Here is a 24,874-nt window from a genome sequence, read left to right on the forward strand (position 1 = left end):
CCTCAAAAGTTTTCATCATTACGGGTACTGAAAAATGAAGATTTATTTTAAAGCTTTAAAGTAACCCAGATTAATCTATTTTTAAATCCGCCAATCGCATCACAACGCGGCTGCATCCTCTATTTTCGTTTCTGCCAGAATCACATGCAACCTTTGATGTGAGAAGTTTTTTGAATCTTCAGTTGCAGTTCACCCAAAACATTCACAGCTGTTGATATGTCGATTACCATTCAAAGTGGTTTTAAAATGTGATCGTCCAAGGAAATCAATGTTTACATCTTTCATTTCAGAATCACATGTTGCAGCATGTTTTCAACTTCGTAGAAGATAAACATTGACTTCTCTTACCAGAAGCCATACATGGACCGGGTTTGAAATGGCTTATTTTCAAGTGATAAAGAACTTTCAGTAGAAAACCAATATGGAAGAATGTCAACCACAGGTCTTGTTGATGCAGAATGTTCAAGATCTTCGAAGAAGATTGCGAGAGACCGAGAGACATCTAAACAAACTCTCAAAGATAGAAAGGACGGACGAGTAAGTAGTCACGAGTAGGTTGTAGAAAGTAAAATGAAACGAAAACTCCTAATTGATAAGATAAGGCATGAACTATACATAAATAAAAGTGTCATTTTCTTCGATGGAATGTATTTGACTGCATGACAATAAACGGTATCATGATGTTTAGTTGGTATTAATTAATGATAATTGATATTTTATTGTGTTCAAGTATGAAATAAGTAGATTGAGTTTGAATTCAAGATTGAAAGTCGGGAAATATCTACCCTCTCAGATATTGAGATTCGATGCATAGTTGTGGATCTCTTTCATTTTATCTGTTATCAATTAAATACATATAACATTACAGCAACCACCAACATGTTTACTAAGTAAACTACACTGTATTTATCCTACAATAAGCCAAGGGTTTATACTTCTGACACAAAGTAACTTCTTCCATGTGTATATTTGCAGTGACGACCTTGAGTCTGTGACTACAGTCAACAGTATCCCAATGTCAGAAAGACTCCACATGTTTGATCACCTTCAGTTTCCCAATAAAGAAGCGATGGACATGGATGATAGGGAAAGTGTCCAATCAGGGTTAGCCACTCTCCCAGATTCTTCTTATGCAGGATTTGAAAGAATACAGCCCCCATCCAGCACTCCCAACAGACCACAGGTATTTCGACATCCATTTTACTTTGACATGACCTAAACATTGATAGAAAGAATACAATTTTCATCCAGTACTCCCAACAGACTACAGATATTCCAACAACCTTCTTACTGTGACATAACCTAAGCCATGATAAGCAAGAATACAGCCCCCATCTAGTATTCCCAACGGACCACAAGTACTCCACCGACTCAACCATAGCCTTGATAACACAGCCCCCTCCCAGTACTCCTAATTGACCACAGGTGCTCTAACAACCATTTTACTTTGACACAGTCTAAACCTTGATCGAAAGTCCCCCCATCCAGTACTCTCAACAGACCCCAACAACCGTTTTACTTTGACACAACCTAAACTTTTATCTAGTCATACATTTTGATATTTCAGCTGTAGGTCAGTATGCCTTGTGCATGTCGTTAAGTGCAATAGTTGGTCACTCATCTGTCAGACAAGGCATTCATCTGGTAAAGTTGGAAGAGTATAGATCATGATTATCATCAACCTTTAGTTTGGTTCATGTCAGGGAGTTATTCAGAAATGTGTATTTTCCCTGTTTTTAATCAGTTTGATGCAATAATTTGAATTGTTCATATACAAAAGAAGAAAACAAAATAGTAAGTAGGTGATCAACTTTCCAGAGATATTATGCCATGTCCACGTTTGAGAAAACATGTGCCCAGAAAAGTCATCTCAGATTCACATAACTTTCATGCTGATTAATAACACTTCTGATATTCAAACCTAGGCACTATACTATAACTCTACAAGGATTAAGGTATTAAATAACAAACATCTATTCTAAATCCAACATACACATTATATATATATATCTGTCTGCAAAAGTCTATTGAAAACTCTTTGTTCCCAAGACATCCAGCAGGACAGGTTACAAAGACAAACAGGGGTTGTTCAAAGAACCTCAGCCAAAACAGGACCTGTATCGACCAGAACAAGATGACGTACGCTACCTGAAGGAGGCAAACAGAAAATTGCTTCAACAGAACCATAAACTACTGGCAGAAGTAGAAAAGTGTAGCCAAGAGGTCAACAGTAGTAGAGTGAAGGTAGGACCAGTAATTAGGAGATCAACATCAGTAGAATATGAAGGTAGGATTAGTAATTAGGAAGTCAAAAGCAGTAGAGTGAAGGTTAGGATCAGTAGTCAGGTCAACTGTAGTAGAGTAAAGGTAGGACTGGTTGCCAGGAGGTCAAAGCCAGCAGAGTGAAGGTAGGATCAGTAGTCAGGAGGTCAAAAGCAGTAGAATGAAGGTAGGATTAGTAGTCAGGAAGTCAAAAGCAGTAGAGTGAAGGTTAGGATCAGTAGTCAGGTCAACTGTAGTAGAGTAAAGGTAGGACTGGTTGCCAGGAGGTCAAAGCCAGCAGAGTGAAGGTAGGATCAGTAGTCAGGAGGTCAAAAGCAGTAGAATGAAGGTAGGATTAGTAGTCAGGAGGTCAAAAGCAGTAGAGTGAAGGTTAGGATCAGTAGTCAGGTCAACTGTAGTAGAGTGAAGGTAGGACTCGTTGCCAAGAGTTTAAAGCCAGCAGAGTGAAGGTAGGATCAGTAGTCAGGAGGTCAAAAGCAGTAGAATGAAGGTAGGATTAGTAGTCAGGAAGTCAAAAGCAGTAGAGTGAAGGTTAGGATCAGTAGTCAGGTCAACTGTAGTAGAGTGAAGGTAGGACTCGTTGCCAAGAGTTTAAAGCCAGCAGAGTGAAGGTAGGATCAGTAGTCAGGAGGTCAAAAGCAGTAGAATGAAGGTAGGATTAGTCAGGAGGTCAGGTAGGATCTTTAGTGAGGAGGTCAATAACTATAGAGTAAAGGTAGGATCAGTAGTCAAGTCAAAAGCAGTGGTCAACAGTAGTAGAGTGAAGGTAGGATCATTAGTCAGGAGGTCAACTGCAAATGATGAAGTTTGGAATCAGTAGTCAGGAGGTCAACAGAAGTAGACGGAAGGTTTACAATAGTAGAATGAAGGTAGGATCAGAAGTCAGGAGGTTTATAGCAGTAGAGTGGAGCTAGAGGTCACCAGGCAGGAGGTCAACAGCAGTAGTATGATATATATTTATTAACAACTTTTCTACTTGAGGACTTCAGATTTTTCCATGAAGAATTGCCAATATTAGAGATTCAATTCATACAATACTATATTATATGTCTTAACATCTACAACATTCATCATTCAGTACTTTTACAGTTTCTGTAACATTTACAGTTTTCAGTAAGAGAGTAACATTTCAGTGATATCTAATTGTGTATCATCTGATAATCCTTTGTTTCTTTTTCATGAAGATAGAAGAATTGAGTAATGAGTTGGATGAGTATCGACAATCAATTCCAGACTTGGAAGACAAGATTGTAGGTCTACAAGCAGAGACAGAAGCACAAGATAATGCTCTCATGTAAGTATAAGATCTAAATAAAGCTTGTAACCTTTTTGTTTTGACAATGTGAATGGATACATTAAAGTTCATTATTATACTCATGGTGGATACAGAATCTTACAACAAATGTATTAGTGTGCTGCAAAAATTCCTGTCTCCATTTACCAAGGAATCATTTAATCCATAAATTAACTCCAATATGTGTACGTAACTCTCAAGTTTATGTCAAATGGGACTCTGAAACTGCTGTTTTTGTATCTCTGCCAACTGTGATGGAGTATCCTTTGTACTGGGAGGAATTGTGTTGTGTCCTTCAATCCCTCCTCTCTTAACATTGTCCAGGCTCTATCGCCAACACTACTGATGCTAAACTTCACACATAAAGCATTGGTTCATACAGTTGAAGCAGTGTGTCATGTATCAAAAGTAGGTCTTTTTCACCCACATTTCGACCTTTTACCTAAACAAGGTATGCATGATATATATTCAAATTAGTGCTATTTGCCGCTTTGAATTGGTGATATTACCTCTTTTTGCTTGAACTTCTGATATTGCTTATTAGTTATGTTATAGAATTCATTCACATTGATACTATTAAATGCAATTAAATAATGAAACATTGTGGAATGCACGGTGTCACCGATGTGATTGATAGTAAAATGGCAACCCTTACCAGTATACACACAGCAGATTTATTTACAATAGTACCCTGTAACAGCAACACTATTAAAAAACAATGAATTCGGCCAACAGTTAGGCTCTAGAATTAGTTCCTGCACAAATTCATCACCTGTGCATTCTTTTCATATAATTTCACATTAAGTGGGGAAGTATCTTCTTTGTTTTTTTCTGGCATTAGTTCAATGTTAAGGAAACATGAGGAATTGTATTGCAAGTGTGAGACACCACACATAGCTACATAAATTTCAAAGCCATATACTACCAATCTTCTTGCTGCAGTTTCACACTGTTATTTAGTATTTTATTACTATATTGTCTCTCCGTCCATCCCAGATGGTTTCCAGATGGTAACTTGAGTAAGGGATGACTGATTAGGTTGAAGCTTTATACAATGTTAGTTAAGTAGGAGACCTTGTTCAGGATTGTCTTTGTGGCCAAATGGTCAATCATAAAAGTTATTGTTACTAAAAATAGATTTTTGATTTTCAGATGATAACTTGAGTAAGGGATGATTGATTAGGTTAAAACTTGATCAGTGTTACTTTAGTAGTAGACCTAGTGTGGGATTATGTTTGTAGTCAAAATGTCAATTACAAAGGTCACTGTTGCTAAAAATAGATTTTTTGTTTCTAGATGATAACTTGCTTCAAAAATGCTAATTATGGAAAGGCAGGGGATGTGTGTTGCTTGCAACACTAACTGTAAGCTTGTTCAATAATGTACATTATGATGTATTTACTTGTATAGTCAGACATGTTGCATATAGAAATATGATGGTGTTCTGCCAACCTGCTTCAATGTTAGAATGTAACTGATAAGTTTATTTAATTATATCTTCAGTGGTTTTTTTTTTTTTTTTTTTTTTTGCACCCTCATGCTTTTTCATTGAAAGTATTGTACTAAGAGTTGTATTTTGATGTAGGAGTGCAGAGGAGAGATATGAGAAATGTCAGAGACAGGCTAACATCTACCATCAGAAATGTAAACAACAGGAGCAAGAAGCAGAAGAAATAAAGGAGGAAATAACACAAGAAAGAAAGAAGAGAAAGGGGTAATTTTAATGATCTCAGTTGACAGGAAAAAAGGAAAAGGGTGTCCTTTATAATTGAAGATTACAGAACAGAATTAGGAGATAAGGATGTTCTTTATAATCATAAGCTTACAATAAAGAAAGAAGATATAAGGATGTTCTTTATAATCATAAGCTTACAATAAAGAAAGAAGATATAAGGATGTTCTTTATAATCATAAGCTTACAATAAAGAAAGAAGATATAAGGGTGTTCTTTATAATCATAAGCTTACAATAAAGAAAGAAGATATAAGGGTGTTCTTTATAATCTTAAGCTTACAGGAAAGAAAGAAGATATAAGGGTGTTCTTTATAATCTTAAGCTTACAGGAAAGAAAGAAGAGATAGGGGGTCTCTTTTTAATCTTAAGTTTACAGGAGAGACATAAGATATAAGGGTCCTCTTTTTATTCTAATGTTGCAGAAAAAAAAATAAAAAATAAAAGTGCTCTTTATAATCAAAGTTCACAGGAAAGAAAGAAGAGAAAAGGGTTCCCTTTTCAACCTAAATTTAAAGTTTTGTCAAGTCTGATACATTAAGTTTACAGAAAAAAAAGAAAAAAGAGGATGCTCTTTGTATTGAAAGGTTGCAAGAAAGAAAGAAGAGCTAATAGTGCTCTTTATATTCAAAATTTTCAGGAAAGAAAGAAGAGATAAGGGCGTTCTTTATAATCTAAGTTTACAGGAAAGAAAGGAGAGATAAGGGCGTTCTTTATAATCTAAGTTTACAGGAAAGAAAGGAGAGATAAGGGCGTTCTTTATAATCTAAGTTTACAGGAAAGAAAGGAGAGATAAGGTCGTTCTTTATAATCTAAGTTTACAGGAAAGAAAGGAGAGATAAGGGCGTTCTTTATAATCTAAGTTTACAGGAAAGAAAGGAGAGATAAGGGTATTCTTTTTAACCTAAATTTAAAGTATTGTCAAGCCAGATACATTAATCATACTTTGGGACAAGTTTAATCAAACATTGTTTTGGTCTGAAACACTCAACCTTGATAAAATCTTGGTTTAACTTTAAATATTTAGAACTCAAATCCATTTCACAAAACTTGATATATAATAAGTCCTTATAATAATTTTACATTTCTAGCAACTTTTTTTTTTCAGTGGAAAAATTACTGAATTATTTTAAAAGCTAGGTGTAAAATCACTCATTTTTTAAATCCGTATGTTTCTAGTCATTGTATGTGTGGGAATTTCAGACCATTTGAAAGTTTTTGGTTTATTGGTTTATATTGTGGATGTCGGCTTCTAAACCAAAACTGTTCAATGTTCTTTGATTTTATATTGATGAGTAAATTCATTGAGGATCTCTGCTTTACTTAAAAGAGCTGAAAGCCAGCGTGATGAGGCTCTGTCCAACTTTTTAGAGGCACAGGAAACTCTAGAAGACTACCAGAAAAAAATCAAAGAGAGAATGAAAAAGGTAAATTGAAAACTGCCATGACTTCAACATATGGACAAAAGTGACCTAATTATGTTTATATGATAAGTAGATCAGTCACACAGTCATCTTTATAGACACAAAGAACCTGTTTCCAGATTGTAGATTCAAGTGAGCTTTTATTGCAAATCTTTAGAGCAACATGTACCTGCATAAATTGTACAAATACTGCTCATCTTTCTTTTAAAAAACCCAAAAAAACTGAGTAGATATACTTTAGATTATCAGTAAGAACAAAATAAATCATTGAAGGACACAGTTATACTGAATCACAAATAGAAGTTCAGTTAAAAGAAATTTTGGAGATTGACTAAATTAAAGATATCACAGAAGTTAGGGAGAATGCATCAATTTTCATGCCAATGTATATCATCAGTTATATTGTAATATTCTAGTGGGGATTTTATTTCATGCTTTTTACATCGAAAATATCACCCCTATTGCAGTGTCAGTATATTGTTTATATAGTACTTATTGTGGATGTGCATATTTGTCAGTGCTCAAATTTGCCAAAGACTGATGTTGTGCTAAATAATGACTATACCAAATTAAGTACGTATACAGAAGAGTATCACATGTGGCAACATTGATGCTTATATCATATATCCTATATCATATATAGGGAATAAAAAGCTGTTTATAAGAATTAACAGTTTTGTGCTTTTGGTATTTCATAGCTGTTTTCACTCTTAATCTTGGCACACACCATGTGTAATTATCAATACAGCTGGCATATGACTACTGAACATAACTACAGTATTGTGTTTTTCAAATGATACTTAAAACCATGAAAGTGCTTTTATATTCTGAATTGCATGATTATGCTGTATATGAATTTTACTAATATTTTGTGTGTAGATGGAAGAAACAGAGGATTACCTCAGAGACAGCCTGGCTCATGCCAACCAGGAGCGTGAAGATCTACTGGAGAGAGTCAACCTGCTTCAGTCAAAGTCAAGGTCTCTACAGGAGGAGGTCAGGTAAGAAGAATTGTGAATGTAGAAAGTGCATCAAATCCCTGTTGATGAGGAACTCTAAAGTACCAACAGTTTATATTAAATATAGTTTGAAAACCTTGCCTGTAGCTGTAACTTTTTGAAATTCTTTTAAATCAGAGCTCTCCACATTGAAGGTATAAGTTATAGTGTACAGAAATTACCTTATAAGTGTGACAAGAATGGTTGCAGCTGGTAGATGAAAAGCTGAGCTTTATCTGATGCCACAAAGGAGAACAGATAACTTTATCTGGTTAGCTGGCATAGTGTATGAGTTTAAAGCATCCAATCGTATCTGATGTATTATTGAAGGATCCAGTGTCTTGTTAAGATATATAGCATACAGTAAAAGTATGCAGTTATTTCAGTTTGTTTTGTTGGATATTAACAAATGATAGTTTTTATCAATAGTAGATCTGATAACTAGAGTAATATTATCAAAATCTCTGGAACAAAACACTCAGTGGTTCTTACCAATAGACTAATATAAGTATTTTTCTTCTGAAAAACTCCTGTATACAATAAGAAGCTCTGACAGTGACTTGTTTTGTCAAAGAATGAATTTTGCAGTAAAAAAAAAAGGAAAAGGAAAGATTAAAATGATTGTTTGTTTTACCAGGAGACTTGAAACAGTGGAAGAAGTGGAACTGGATAGTCGACAGGATATAGAACAGCAAAATATGGACCTAAGGTCACAGCTGGCTAAGGTCACTACTCAACTCAGTAAGTCGTCTGAGATAAATGGATAGGTTATAGTGCTACTTCTTAATACTAATGAAAAAATTGCCACTGCATACTTCTTAATACTAATGAAAAAATTGCCACTGCAATTTGTTATCCCATCAGGTTCCACAGATGGCCCTTCTGTGTTTTTGTTGTCTGTATTGTCCTCACTCATCCAAATATCACTCTTTCTGCTTCATTATGTCTCCATACATCAAAATCATCTCTCTCTTGTTTCATGTTGTTCCTCATCTCTCTTATTTTGTGTTGTCTCTATACAATCCAGATCTCTCCTTTTGCTCTGGAAGCCTTGATTAAAATAAATATAGTATAAGAAGTTCATTTGATGCATAGGTAAGCAGAAATGTACCAACATAAAATAAGCATGAATTACTTACCTCAAGTATAAACTTATATTTCAGTCACATTGTTTTATTAGGTACAATTAATAATGACTTGTAGTTAATATATAAACCACAAAATATTTTTAACAATTGTACACAGTTGTACTTGAAGCCAGCTAGCTCATCTTTTTTTTTCAATGTACAGACGAACTGGAGGTTGAGGGTATGCAGAATGACAGTTTGAAGAGAGAAAATACCCGCCTTAAAAACCAGATAGATAGTCAACAGCAACAGCTGAATACATGCCAACAGGAGATAGAAGAGAGTCGGACCATGTTAGCCCAGTTAGAACAACTAGCACAGCAGGTTCAAAACCAGGTAAATAATCACACCATGTTAGTCTACCTAGAACGACTAGCACAGCAGATCCAAAACCAGGTAAATAATCATACCATGTTAGTCTACCTAGAACGACTAGCACAGCAGATCCAAAACCAGGTAAATAATCACACCATGTTAGTCTACCTAGAACGACTAGCACAGCAGATCCAAAACCAGGTAAATAATCACACCATGTCAGTCTACCTAGAACGACTAGCACAGCAGAACCAAAACCAGGTAAATAATCACACCATGTCAGTCTACCTAGAACGACTAGCACAGCAGATCCAAAACCAGGTAAATAATCACACCATGTCAGTCTACCTAGAACGACTAGCACAGCAGATCCAAAACCAGGTAAATAATCACACCATGTCAGTCTACCTAGAACGACTAGCACAGCAGAACCAAAACCAGGTAAATAATCACACCATGTCAGTCTACCTAGAACGACTAGCACAGCAGATCCAAAACCAGGTAATTAATCACACCATGTCAGTCTACCTAGAACGACTAGCACAGCAGATCCAAAACCAGGTAAATAATCACACCATGTCAGTCTACCTAGAACGACTAGCACAGCAGAACCAAAACCAGGTAAATAATCACACCATGTCAGTCTACCTAGAACAACTAGCACAGCAGATCCAAAACCAGTTGGTTTTTATGATACCTGATGCTTTTCGTGTATGTAGTTACTGCTTTTTCTGTCCATCTATCTGTCTGTCCTTTTGTTTCCAAAGCATAACTTTGCTAACAGTCAAGCAAGGATTATGAAACATGGTGTTTACATTGGTCATACTAAGATAATGTGCATAGTACTAAATTCAGGGCCAGAAAGTCATCAATTACAGAGTTATTGCCATTTGTTTAAATTTCTTGTCTGGAGTATCTACCTAGAACTTTCATTTAGAATTATGAAAACTGGTGTATACATTTGCCATACAAAGAGGATGTGCAGTTTACAAAATTCAGGACCTAAAACCCCTTTATTACAGAATTATTACCCTTTGTTGAAAATTTGTGCCTGAAGCATCACTTTCAATGATATTATTTTCTTAGTAAGCCAGAGCAACAAACACAGCAGATTGTAAACGATGTAAATCTTCACAAAATCTGATACAGATATGGATGAGTAAGTGTTACAAGAAACAGAATCTGTTACCAATATATCTGTATTTTGGTAGTTAACAGGTAGTCCTGAACCAGGCTGCTTTATTGCTTCATCTTGATTACAGATTTATGATGCAAAACACTGTCTGTACTTGTTTTCTGCTTTTGTCAATGATATTCAGATATTTCATCTATGACAACTAATGCAATGTTTTACTTGGTGGTAGTCCCAGAAAGCCAACGCGAGTTTCAATGACAGTGGGATGTTCAGTGTACAGCCATCTAGTCCCTCAAGTAAAGACAATGCTTCTGCCTCCTTTCGATCTATTGACAAAAATGGAGCATCTGGAGGTGGGGCCCAGACTATCTTACAGGACCTGAGGTAGGTCAAGAGCATTATATCCTCCTGTGATATGTAGGTCAGTGTGACTTTTGCTGCCTCACCAGTTTTAATGATTGTAAATATTCTGAATTAGCCTATGTAAAATTCAAAGTTTCAGGAATGGTATTTTAAAGGAATCTATAGTTTATGTATATGATTAAGGTTTATTTGTAATGCTCTTTCTGTTCCTTGGTTTGATTGTTCAACAGCTTCAGTGCCTTGCCATCACAAAGAGAAATAATTATATTTGAATTAAAAAGCCATGATTATATAATTTTTCTCTCACTAGGATGAAACTTGCAATGAAGGATGCTGAGATCCAACGGCTACAAGCTGACATGCAGGCAAAGGAAGTGAGCAGCCAGACTCAAGTCATAGAGAATCTTCACCAGGAACTCACAGCTATGGTGCAGAGCAATAAACAAGGTAGGTGGAGTAACCCTTGATTCAGACAGAGCAGGTAACATAGAGTCCTGGAAATTAGTCCTGGAGATCTGACAGTTATTGTACAGTGCAACAAGCAAGGTAAGCAGAATAACTCTTGACTCAGACACAGCAGGCTAAATAGAGTCCTGGAGAATTGTCACAGAGATCTGACAGCTGTGGTGCAGAGCAAGAGATATGGTATGGAATAACCCTGGACTCGGACACAGCAGTAAAGATTGACTATATGTCATCTTAAAGCTTTGGGAACTCTCTCTCAAAATTAAGTATGGAAAAATGTCAACTTTTTCAGTCACATATAAGAAAACAGATATAATGAACTTAAGTCATTTACTGTTACGACTGAGTCAGATGACAGAAATCATGACATAAATCTGAAAATATGAATTTTGAAAAAGTCTGATACATATCTAGTTTGCAGTTTTGTTAAGTTGCTATGAATGACCACGTGAACATGTTTAGGGGTGACCAAGGCACAGGAACTGGAAGCTGTTATTGGACACATGGAAATGGAGAAAGCCAGGCTTACAAAACAAATTTCTGACCTTCAGCGAGATCTTGCAGACAAGGATGTACATGTTACATCTATGGAGTCCAGAGTTAACCAACACAATGTCCAGCTGATTGACTTGCAGGAAGAAATCAACGAGAAATGTACAGCCACTACCAACCTAGAGCGTGAGGTACAGCGAGATAACACGCTTTAACTAATTTATACTTCTGCATTTCAAGACAACATTATTCTAATTTTAGGTTTTATATCTGATGTGAAATTTCAAATACATTCTTTCCTCACGATGTAAAATGTAAAAATTGAAGTAAGACTTATGCATCATTTTATATTCAATTTCAACAGCTTCGAAAGAAAACATCACAAATAGCTAGTTTAGAAGAACAGCTGGATGAAAAGACCTCTGATTTGTCAGGAACGTTGGCTAAACTTCGAGAATTGGAGGAGGATTGTCGGGAATATCAGGAAGAAGCAAGTAAAATGAGGACTGAACTTCATGGCAAAAAAGAGTCGCTTCATCAGACTACAAGTCTGGCTGAGCAGAACCAACAGATCCATCGTGAACAGTGTCGTGACTATGAAAAACAGATTGACATAGTAAGTATAGATTTGTCAGCATGATGTGAACATTTTTATACTACAAAAATTTTCAATGCTGGAATGCTGACCATTTAATTTTGGTGTTATGATAATCATGATGTTGCTTGTATTTCAACAAATACATAGTATATTATAGGTGAGTCTAATACTTGGAGATTTGTGTGGAATGATGACCGTTCAAATCTATGTCTGTAGTGTTTAGAGATTTATGATGTCTGATGACAGTTCAACTCATGTCTCTAGTATTTAGAGATTTATAATGACTAATGACGGTTTGACTCTGTGTCTATTATGTAGATGTTTATGATGGCTGATGACAGTTCAGTTCTGTGTCTCTAGTAATTAGAGATTTATGATGTCTAATGACAGTTCAACTCATGTTTCTAGTATTTAGAGATTTATGATGTCTAATGACAGTTCAACTCATGTCTCTAGTAATTAGAGATTTGTGATGTCTGATGACAGTTCAACACGTGTGTCTAGTATTTAGAGATTTATGATGTCTGATGACAGTTCAACTCATGTCTCTAGTATTTAGAGATTGATGATGTCTGATGACAGTTCAACTCATGTCTCTAGTAATTAGAGATTTGTGATGTCTGATGACAGTTCAACTCATGTCTCTAGTATTTAGAGATTTATGATGTCTGATGACAGTTCAACTCATGTCTCTAGTATTTAGAGATTTATGATGTCTGATGACAGTTCAACTCATGTCTCTAGTATTTAGAGATTTGTGATGTCTGATGACAGTTCAACTCATGTCTCTAGTATTTAGAGATTTATGATGGTTGATGACAGTTCAACTCATGTCTCTAGTATTTAGAGATTTATGATGTCTGATAACAGTTCAACTCATGTCTCTAGTATTTAGAGATTGATGATGTCTAATGACAGTTCAACTCATGTCTCTAGTATTTAGAGATTTATGATGTCTGATAACAGTTCAACTCATGTCTCTAGTATTTAGAGATTGATGATGTCTAATGACAGTTCAACTCATGTCTCTAGTATTTAGAGATTGATGATGTCTGTTGACAGTAAATTCTTTGTCTCCAGTATTTAGAGATTCATAATGGCTGAGGACAATGTTCTTTTCACTAGTCTGATTGTACTCTTTTAATCATATCAGTCTTATATGAATGGTTGCATTTACTGATCTTGATGAAAACAGCTTACCCAAAAGTTGGAGAAGAAGACAGATCGCCTGGAGGAGCTAGAGTCACAGTTAGGGTTGCTGAGGAGGGAGACGAAGGAGAAAACACAACATATACAGCAGGTAGAGGAACTTCTTCGACAGAACCGACAGGTGAGGTTACAAAAAGTATGCAATCTTGATATACTTCTGGTTCACAAGTCTTCTCCCTTACTTACAGACTCAAAGATCTTAGTTTGGTAATAAACTTTTAATGTGCCTTTTATCCACCAGAAAATAAGGTTGTGTACTGAGTTACCTTGAATGTGGAAACTTGTTTCCAGGAATGTTAGGTATTAATTTAATCCTGCTTTTCATCACAGGAACTTGATGCAAAAACAAGACAGAGCCAGCGAACCTTGCAGCAGCTAGAGTTACAGGCAAATGAGGGGACAAGTCAGATTAGAGATCTCGAGTCTGCTCTCATCATGTGTAAAGAGGAAGTGAAAACATACATTGAGGCCTTGGAGGATTCAAAGGAACGCTTTGACAAAGAACTCCAGTACAAGGATGAAAAGGTAGCATCCATAGGTTACCTTGTTCCTTTTTATCCGATAAAGTAATTTTTGACAATAGGTCACTGCCCTGAAAATCATTTTCTGCCCAATCCTTTTTGACAATCATAAGTATTCAAGATAAAACAATTGTTTTTTACTTTGTGGTACAGATAGTAGATTTAGATCAGCGGGTCAGACAGATGAGCAAAGAATTGGAAGAGAAGCGTACACAGAACACAGATCTGGAGAAGACTTTATTTGAGCATCAGACAATGTTACAACAGAGTACAACAAGAATGTCTGACCTGGAGGACACACAGATAGAACTCAACAGACAGGTATATCCTCCCACCTAAAAGATAAAACTCAACAGACAGATACAACCTCCAAGCCACATATAGAACTGATTAGATGTGTACACCTTCCACCTACAGATAAAACTCAACAGACAGACAGGTACACTTTCCACCTACAGATAGAACTCAACAGACAGATACACCCTCCCACCTACATGTATAACTCAACAGACAGGTACCCTCTCTAACTCACATGAAGAACTCAACTGACAGGTGCATCCGCACACCCACAGATAGATCTCTAAAAGATCTTCCCACCTACATAAAAATCTCAAAACACAGATGCACCCTCCCACCTCCCCATAGATATATAACTCAATAGACAAGTATACACCCCCACTTACAGATAAAAACTCAACAAACAGGTACACCCTTCCATCCGAACATAGAATTCGCAATTGTGTATACCCTGTATGTGTTTTTCTTTGGTATTTATTAGGTGATGTATTACCTATTTTTTTGAAAGTTTCTCTTCAAATATGCTTCAGATTTCCCAGTTAGAACACCAGATGTTAGAAGACAAAGCCCGTTACATGACAGAAACACAGTCGCTGGAGAAAAAACTTAGCCAGACTTGCCAGAAAATTGATGAACAAACAGGGGAGATAACTCGGCTACAACAGACAATTCAGTAAGTCTTGATCTTGTAAAAAAAGTGAAGGAATTAGAACAAAAGCTTATGCATTGAGTCCATCATCTGCCATCAACCCATCATAAACACTTACTGGAATGTTTTAGCACACCTATTTAAATCGCCATATGTCTGTGGTCCATTGTCCGTCCGTCTGTCTGATATTACATAAACAATTTTTGTTAATACTATTTCTTGAGAAGTACTGGATGGATTTTTCTCAAATTTCATTTGTAGGTTTCGCTTTGTTTCTGGTCGTTCTTGGTTGATTTTTGGTCAGAAAAATGAAATAGCTGAGAGGCAGCCATTTTGGGTTTTAACTTTGAAAGTTTGTTATCGCTATTTTGTGATAACTTCTTGGTAGATCTTTTTCAGATTTCATGTATAGGTTCCCCTAGACCATTAGTTGTGCCCATTTCATTTTCACTTGGAAAGTTTGTTAACACTCAATTGTGAGAATAAATGCATAGATCTTTTTTCTAAAATTTCATATGTAGATTCCCCATGACCCTCAGTTGTGCCTATTTGATTTTGGGACTGATCAGAAAAACAAAACAAATGATAGGCTTCCATCTTGGGTTTTGACTTTGAAAGTTTTGTTATCGTTATTTTTTTGGGAACTACTCTATTATAGATCTTTCTCAAATTTCTTGTGTAGGTTCCTCTTGGTCCTTGAAAGAGATTACATTATAATGTACTTAAGACACAGATCATTTTCATCTTTCATAAGTATTTAAATATTTTGTCCTTTCAGGACACCATATTTAAAACCTGTATGTAACAATGTCCCAATTTCTCCTGAAAATGACTTTTTCCTTTGATTGAAAATCAATGATAATCTGTGTTATGTTATTTGTAATGTTTGAAGTTTTCTTTTTATTTCTTTGTACATTTTATTTCCAATGCACATTGATGAAAATGAGAATAATAATTTCAGAGATTACAAGGAGGAGAAATTGCACCTGAACTCTGACATACGCACCTTGGAGAACCAGATTCAGGATGAACAAACTAATAGTGAATGTAAAACAAAACGAGTGTCTAAACTTGAGAAAGACATCCGGGATCTCAGAGTAGAGTTGGAGAAGAAAATAGAAATAGGTTAGATTTCTTCTTTTACATACCTTGATAGGCAATAAAGTTCATATATTTTCAAAACATTTTAACTGAATATAGGGATATCAATGTGTCTACGTCAATAGTAGATTATATTGACATATTTTAACATGTTTTTAAATATTTTTTTCTGAGATCATTTATATTGTAAAAGGGTACATTGCTGTTATCATGTTGCTGCTTGGCCGTGCCATCAACTCATCACTATAAATAATAAAAGGGCGTTTAACCAATGATTTGTAATGGTAACTGTCATGACTTATGTCACATACCAGGTATGTTTAAGTTGTAATATGCCTCATTTAGAACTTTATGTTTTCAAAATTGTGAATTTATTTTAGTGGCAAGTCGGTTGTGTGTACTAAAGACATGATATTCAGTTAGTCACATTTAGAGCCTCTCTAACTATTGGTATAATTTAAAATCTATCATTTCCAGTTGTACCTGTATTTGATCTGCCATTCTATTTTAGTAAATGATTTTGAGGACCAGCTACAACAGAGAGAGGAGGACATGCAGCAACAGATGCAGTTGGTGGGAGAACTTGATGATGAAATTAAGCGACTACAGGTAACCCATGAGAACTCAGTGATGAAATATAGTGACGACAGGTAATGTGTGATAACTCAGTGATGAAATATAGTGACGACAGGTAATGTGTGATAACTCAGTGATGAAATATAGTGACGACAGGTAATGTGTGATAACTCAGTGATGAAATATAGTGACGACAGGTAATGTGTGATAACTCAATTTTGAAGTGAAACGATAACAAGTAATGTGTGATATTTTGATTGTGAAAAATGCAGGTGCAAATGTATATCAGTTAGATATGTTGGTAGAATTACATGACTGGAGGTAATGATAAAAACCTTCACTGAAATCATGTGCTCATGACTGCAGGTAGAGATTAGTTATAAATTGAAGGAGCAATGACTATATAGTATGTGCTTATATATTAACATGAATTGACTTGATAACTAGGAAGTTTAGACAAGATAGTGGTTACACTTTTAATTCTGCCCATGACAGCTTTATGATATAGATTAACAATTACATTATATGCTTTAAAAGAGAACTGTGTTATACAGGTGTCCTCGGAGCAGGATCAGATCCGTGCCTCTGATGTGGAGGGACAACTTCAAAAAACTTTGTATGAACTCAAAGCCAAACAGGAAATGATTGAAGACATGAAGGAAGCTCATAGGAAAACACAGGAAGAACTCAACGACCGTAAACGGGAAGTAGGAGAATTAAGCCACGCCCTTCAAGACCGTCAAAGTGAGCTGCAACACCGCATACAGCAGGTTAGTTAATAAGAGTTGTGGTAAGTTGTGACAATGGATTTGGTAACGGGAAACTTCAACAGTAATATTACGAGGAGTTTGGGATATTGTAGCAGTCTGTCTCAATTAACTTCTCTGTACAATTAAATGGAACTAGTGTATTAACCATTTTCTTGTTGCCCCTTTTTATGGTTAATTGACTTGCACTGTTGTTATATAGGTAACTCAACTAAACCAGAACATTAAAGAGCTACACAGTGAGATGGAACAGAGGATACAAAGGCTGGACAGTCAGCTGATCAAGTATGAGAGTGAGATCAAGGAACGCACTAAACAGGTATATATCATTGTTAATACAACATACCAGTGTCATATCATCAGAAAAGACCCATTATGTTGTTATTTTTCTTATTATGAAAAACAGTGATAAGATGGTATGTCAGACACAGTCCTTTGATAATTTATTGTAAGTATTGATACATAAACACTGTGGTTGTGGCTGTAAGGAACACATTGGTGCCCAGTAGTAATCAGTGTCTACACATTTGTATCCAGAGATGATCTCCAAACCAATAGTTTTAAAAATCATTCATTTGATGGTATGCATTTTGACAGTGTAGATGTGCAGTAAAGGTTAAAAGAAGTTCCGAAAATCAAGGTCAAAGTCACAGTCATAATATGTAGTTTATAACTATATATGACTTGTTACCCAGGTGTGTACCTACACTCAGTCATAGCCTAGAATTCATAGGGACAATTTAGGGTTTTGAAATTGATTGTTTCATGGTTTTTATCTGAATTTGAATTTGAAGTTTAAATACATGTTTTGATTCTATCAATAAAAAGATTTAATGTTCCTTTATGTTTCTGGTGGGATTAGATTTCCGACCTTGATGACAGGTTACAGTTGACACAGGCTAACTTGAAAGAGAAGTCACTACAGTTCCAACAGGCCGACCAGCTGTCTCAGAGACAACACATGGAGCTTCAGTCCAAAACCACCACACTGGAGGAGCTTCAGAAGGTAAGCTCAGTCCTATTCACTTACTCAAAACAACTTATGGTGTGTTAAATTAACCATTTCTAGACCTAACAAACTTTAACATGTTCTAAATGTTTCATTTTTAAAAACTCTGTAAGTTTAACTTAAGATGTTTAATTTTCTTAAAGAGGGCTTTTGTTAATACTCTTAATTCATGAAATGGGGGCCAACAAAATGGTTCTTCAACATTAAGAAGGAAATAAAAAGACACACACATAAACAGAATTAGAAACCCTTAAATTTTAATTTTAAACAACATAGATAGTTGCCAGTGTATGCTTTTGCTTTTTGTTTTTGCGTATTGCACTGAATGTAAGTTTTTTGTCCTTTGTACAGACAGTGGAGCGACAGAGGCTTAGATTGGAGGAACAGAAAGAGGAGAATGTAGAAATTACACAAGAGCTCAGGCTTACTAGGTACGTAAGGAGCATTGTTGTACCTGAAGCAGGGATGAGGGACTTGTCAGGTTGTTAACTAGACATGTACAATATTATTATGTTATCAGACTTAACAAGTCTTCTTTCAGTGTTCTTTCAGCTATATGTATGCCACATGCTTATCTAAAATTGATAGTAGAAAAGTAGATCTGTTATAATGGTATCTGGAGATATATGTTGTAGTTGCTGTCAATTCTCTTCATGTTTATGATGTTCAGTTTTGTACATTGACTCCTTAGTGTCTTTTTTCCAATTATTTAATTCTTGAATTTCAGGGAACAACTTCAGCAGCAGCATGCAGAGTTCTTGTCAACGCGAAGACAATTGTCACAAATGACACGAGAAAATGAACGCTTAACACGAGAACTAGAAGAAACACTTGCTCAACATCAGGTTTGTATTTCAGCACTTGTATTACCCATCCTTGAAGGCAAGAGATAGAAGATATATTTTCTCTGGGCACTGTGTCTGTACTGACTCTGTAAAATTGTTGTGTACTTGTGTACAGGATATATCACAGACTTTCATGGCCAAAAGATCACATTTGAAAACTTTTTTATACACTACAGTATATCTTGTCTAAAGCTTTAGTACATATCCATACTGTGGTCAAGTACTATCAAATGTGTTAGGTCCAGGGACTGCTCAGTTGGTAAAAAAAGAGATAAGGTAATTCTGGACCATGTATGACTTTAATGAACATGATAAGTATTAGTATGTAGATGTTTCTAATCAGGCAGTAAGTGCTAGGAACAAATTTACAGAGATGGTATTCTGTTTCAGAGCAAGGAAAGCAATAATGCACGACTGGCAGAGGAGCTTGGAGCAAGTAAGGCACGCGAAGCCAAGGCTGAGGCAAGGGTAACATCAGAGGTCATTAATCTGAGGGAGGAGCTGGCCCAGACTACAGAAAAATATGAAGACCAGGTATAAATAAGTACAAATGCTATACCTGTTTCTCTGCTATATATGCATACCACTATATTTCTGTTAGTTTTCCAATTGGATTTTATTAACTGTTTAAAAGTTTCTATTAATCTTACACAGATACACGAGATGAAAGAAAGGATGAAAGAGGTCTCCTCAGACAAAAAGAAGTTACTTACAGAACTTGAGGAGAAGTCAACACAGCTTCATGATCTTGAGGCCCACTACCAGGAGCAGTTTGAGAAACTCCAGGAAGACCTCATTGTGATTAACCAGGAGATGGCTGCTAAGAAAAAAATTGTTAGTGCTGCTAATGAGTCCCTTATCATCAAGGTAATGTATACATGAATAACTTACCTGGTCATTGTAGACTCATATTGTAAGAAACATCTTGTTTAGTTAACATTGCAAAGGGAGAATTTTCAGCAATACAGAAACAATGAGTTCTCATTTTCTTTATATGCTGTTTGATTATTTCCTTAATTCTGCTTGTTGTACATTAACTAGAGACATCATGATTAACAGGAAGAAAACAAGTTTTGGTGTTTCTTTTAAATATTGAATATGTCTTTAGGATTCACTACAATAACCTAACATATACAAAAGACTATAATCCAGTTGCCTATTATCACTGATTGTAAATCTTAAAGGTAGTATATATTCTGTATATTCTAGGATGCTGAAATTGCTCGATTACAAGCCAGAATCTCAGGAATGGAAAGGTCGTTGGCTGCAGCAAGGTCAATAGAGAGTTTCCAAGGTGATAGGGCTAGCTCTGTTTATCAGAGTTCTGTGCTCATGTCCAGTTTTTCAGGGAAACAAGATTCTGAATCAGATGATCCAAATCAGGCGAGTGTGTTTCCTCATTCCTCTGATCAAACAAAACAAAAGTTCCCTGGAAATTCAAAGGAAGTGATGCCTGACCCTGAGGATCCCTCAAGGTCAAATCATGTTGAGAAAGTGACTACTTTATCCAGTAATAAGAATGAACACATTAAAAATGATGTTACAGCTCATAGCAATGGCCATGGACCAGTTAGAAATTTAAACTTTAATGATCCTAATGGTGTGCAACAACACAACCAAAGCCAGAGAGCAAACAACATAAACCAGCCATTCCCTCAAGGTCATCTGGCTGTAAATAGGCAGGCACCAACAAACAGGAAAGGGAGACAATCTGATCAATTTCCTGGAGAGTTTGAGCATGGTGAGTAGATACCTTTTAAATTAAGTAGGTAAGGATTTCTAGTTTTTATAAAATGTTTAAATCTGGTATCACAAATCCTATAGGTGTATTCAGTTATAAATACTGCATGGTACATAACAGTACGTTTAAGATATTACTAAATTGTAGGGTACAGGGTCTCAACAAATGTGATATTGGAGCAAAAATGTTTCCTTACTTATCATTTCAGAGCCCACTACAGCCATGATGATGTATGGTCAGAGTCCTGGAGATCACCAGATTATTACAGACAAAAATTTTGGTGACCAATTCTTTAATGAACACTCTAAAGGTCAACTTGAACCAGAACAATGGTATGTCAATAATTACATCTACTAGTATATACTCATTAAAATCAAGAAAATTTAAGGGTGCTACTGTGTCGAACTATCAGTTTTTTTCATATGAATTATATTGACACATGGGTTTAGTGTGCTTATATCTTTGCCACTTTATAGCTCACAGAGCCTGAAGGGCAAAGTGAATTTACGCCGTGGCATGGCATCCATCCATCGGGTGTCAACTTTTCCATTTAGAAAACTTCTACTGACTAACCAAAAGGTGCAGAAGCATGATATTTGGGTGATAGGTTCCTAGAAAAAAGCCTGACAAAAGCCAGTAAGAAATGACCTTGATCTTTATTAAGGTAACTATTCTGACTAACCGAATGGTGCAGAATCATGGTATCTGGCAGACAGGCTCATTGGATGAAGTCTGACAAGATTTCTGAATTATTATTATTAATTCAGTATTAGTTATTGTTATGGAAATTAGTTAATATCAATTGGATGAACTAACTTTGAATGCCAGTGGTGTATTTTTCAATATATTTCTAATTTTGATGAACATTGAATACTAAGTCAGCGAAGCAGACCCAAAGATGCTTGAGTCATATTTACCCAAAACCATGAAGGGGTATAAATTTCATCATATGAATGAGCTTTACCAGCTTTCATAGCCACTAAAGTCAAATTTACTTAAATAGTGAACAACTCTGTCTGAATTACGTAGAAGTCCAATATTATTTTACGTGTAACATACTGTTAAGTGATATTGTATTGTATATTTTGGGTTGGTTATAAACTTTGAAGGTTGCATGCAAATATTTGAACGACGTCTACTCTTAATGTATTAAATATCTGGTCATTCAAAATCAGCAGATAGTTTGAACCCATGATTTGTGTAATATAAATGATGGATTCATAATATCAAGTTTGAGTCTGTATAATAACTTGATAATAGGAACCTTAGGATTAACAATAATCTCTCAAGTTTGTAACTATTACTTTCTATTAAGAATTTCATTAACTATTACCAACAATGGCATGTAAGCATTGATTTGATTTACCTTCTTTCTATTTTTCCACAATAGTATAACACTCCCGCTGATACAACTCGAGGCCCAACATTAGCTTAACATACAATCAGTGTGTAATACATAAACGTTGACTTGTGTATTATCACAGAACAATGATATTTTATAATATGACTTTATAATGTAAATACATCCATACTGTCCCTGTTGATATAGTACTTTTGAAATACTGTAACTTGCTACCTCTATTGAGATTAATCATTGATTGATCATGTATATGATAGAATACCTCAGTAAGGTGATCATTTTCTGATGACAGCATGCAAGAACTCCAGGAGAGACTGCGAGCCAATGAAATTCGTCAAAAATTGATTGACAAACAGCTACAAAGTCTGGATGATGATTAGAGACAGGAAGGAGGATGCAGCAGATGTATGAATGATTGAAAGGATGAATGAAAACAAGGATGAAAGACATCTTTTTAAGAGTGCACATTAAATATAATAATTATACATGTACTAGTGGATGACTGTACTGTGTGTTTTGGTGGAGGTTCCAAAATACACTTAATGAAATTAAAATTGTTTTACTAATAGCCTTTATACTCTATTTCATTCTTTAATCCATGTGGTACAGAAAGGTAGAAGATGTTTTAAAACTAGACTTGTTGTTTGGGGTGAGGGAGGGGAATAGGAATTAAAGCTACAAGAGCTGTCAGATGAAGCAGGAGTTGGGAAGGGAAAAATGAAGTGTTAAAAGTAAGATTATATGGTATACAATTCTGTGTTCTGTAAAATACTGTCTGTGTTCAGCCATAAACTCCAAATATAGCAACAGGGTCAGATCAGCACCAGTTCACACTGAAGTTTTCTTGATTAGATCACTGGGACCGGAGAATTCATAACATCTTAAGAGTGAATATAGTCATATAGTCATTCTGTACTAGTTTTATTTATTTATTTATTTATTTTGAAAGGGGGAGGGTTGGCTCAAAAATATTTCGGTTTAAGCCCAAGCTCTATTAATGTAACAAAGAATTACGATACCTGGGACCTCTGATATATGCCGATAATTCATACTGCATTAAAAAGTACTATATTTTTTATTTATTTATTTATTTATTTTGACTTTGAAGTTGGGGGGGGGGGGCATACACAAGTCGGCGATGGAATCCACAATTATCCATCACAACCACATCGCCTTGGGTCGAAGAAAATTTTTATTGAATGTACAGTGTACATTAACTTTTTAACAGATAATGTTGTTAAGAAAAAGAACGATCAGTTATCTCTTCATCACCTCTAACTCAGCGATGTTTTATTCAACCACAACTAACCTCAGCAATTTTTTTATTAGCATTATTGCTATTGAGCTTCACCTCAATCACTTCTTTTTTCCCTTTGAAAATCTATTGATATTGAGTTCAATGTGATAGATAAATACCTCAAAACTATCTTCCGTCCATAGCCATTATCAGCATTATTCTTACATTATATATGTCATTAACTTTCATGCTTTTTTTCTCTCTAAAATATGAACTATGTCATCATTTCTGGAGGCGTATGTATTTTTAGTTATATACACTTGTATTATTGACTATCCTACAGAAAAGTTACGTTTGATGAAAATAATACTATATTATTATTAATACATACCCACTATGATGAATTTTAACTAGCAGCTTTTCATCCTTCAAAGGTCTTAAAGTTTTTATACACTTTATAATTATATATACATAATGTTACGTTTGATGAAAATAATACTATATTATTATTAATACATACCCACTATGATGAATTTTAACTAGCAGCTTTTCATCCTTCAAAGGTCTTAAAGTTTTTATACACTTTATAATTATATATACATAATGTATCATGATGCTATCCATGGCTTTTGGATGTTTACCCTTGCATACAGAAATTCTATTTACTTAGAACAAAACAGTGCTTTCATTAAAAGCCAGATGCAAGGTCCTGTCAGTATGGTTCTGTAAAATTGAAGAGTTAATAACACAGAATTTTGTCTTTTTGTGTAATCAAGTGATGACTAGTTAAAAGCTACCAAAGTCAGTGATTATCAGGTTGTTGATGTAAGACCATGAAATCGCTGGCTATTCCTTTATATTGTTAAGCCTTTTTCCGTCTGTCATTTTACCTAATTATTAGTGCTAGATGAATATCACACATGTATAGGACGGATTAAATCACATCTCTGGTGTATGCATGGGAACAAGGAAACACTTCATATATCATATTGCTTTACCAACGACATATGTTTATATATAGATCTGTTGCATTCCATTTTTGTACCAAAATTTCTGGTTTTCTGCAGAAAAAAGGAACTTTGATATCATGATTGATCAAGGTGATTACATTCATGGTAAACTTTATGAATCTCTCAACAAATTTTTATTTTACGAAGATCTGTTTAGTTACAAAATCATGCAAGTTTTTGAGCATGTCATTTTGATGATATTTTTCTTCATTTAAACTACATTTCAGTCATGTATATAGTTTCACTAAATCCAGTGTAGAAGTTGTATGATGCTTGCCACACATTGTTATTTGTAATACCAGCTGTCCTATCAATATACACTGTGTT

General features: G+C 35.3%; 1 protein-coding gene across 1 annotated transcript; it reads left to right on the plus strand.

Annotated features, from left to right (window-relative positions):
* The first annotated feature begins 421 nt into the window (after window positions 1–421).
* On the plus strand, window positions 422–22,863 carry LOC132549816 (coiled-coil domain-containing protein 18-like). The gene is made up of 29 exons (XM_060213789.1): window positions 422–537; window positions 976–1,183; window positions 2,050–2,244; window positions 3,468–3,577; window positions 5,163–5,291; window positions 6,639–6,735; window positions 7,612–7,733; window positions 8,368–8,471; window positions 9,021–9,193; window positions 10,537–10,691; window positions 10,981–11,117; window positions 11,598–11,818; window positions 11,992–12,243; window positions 13,421–13,555; window positions 13,765–13,959; window positions 14,109–14,276; window positions 14,783–14,925; window positions 15,863–16,026; window positions 16,514–16,611; window positions 17,133–17,348; window positions 17,548–17,664; window positions 18,208–18,351; window positions 18,706–18,785; window positions 19,082–19,199; window positions 19,590–19,733; window positions 19,854–20,066; window positions 20,409–20,940; window positions 21,149–21,272; window positions 22,593–22,863. Exons 1-29 carry the CDS (start codon window positions 422–424, stop codon window positions 22,678–22,680), a joined length of 4,698 nt encoding a protein of 1,565 aa, XP_060069772.1. The 3' UTR covers window positions 22,681–22,863.
* The last annotated feature ends 2,011 nt before the right edge of the window (window positions 22,864–24,874 follow it).

The sequence above is a fragment of the Ylistrum balloti genome, unplaced genomic scaffold, assembly GCF_031769215.1.
Source record: "Ylistrum balloti isolate Yb309-2 unplaced genomic scaffold, AGI_CSIRO_Ybal_v1 Utg370078, whole genome shotgun sequence".
NCBI classification, from domain to species: domain Eukaryota; kingdom Metazoa; phylum Mollusca; class Bivalvia; order Pectinida; family Pectinidae; genus Ylistrum; species Ylistrum balloti.

Excerpts from the sequence above, each read along its gene's own strand:
- LOC132549816 (XM_060213789.1), top strand. The coding sequence starts at position 422 with ATGGAAGAATGTCAACCACAGGTCTTGTTGATGCAGAATGTTCAAGAT. Across the intron at positions 2,245-3,467 it reads TCAACAGTAGTAGAGTGAAG|ATAGAAGAATTGAGTAATGA; the intron begins GTAGGACCAGTA and ends TTTTTCATGAAG. Across the intron at positions 6,736-7,611 it reads TCAAAGAGAGAATGAAAAAG|ATGGAAGAAACAGAGGATTA; the intron begins GTAAATTGAAAA and ends TTTTGTGTGTAG.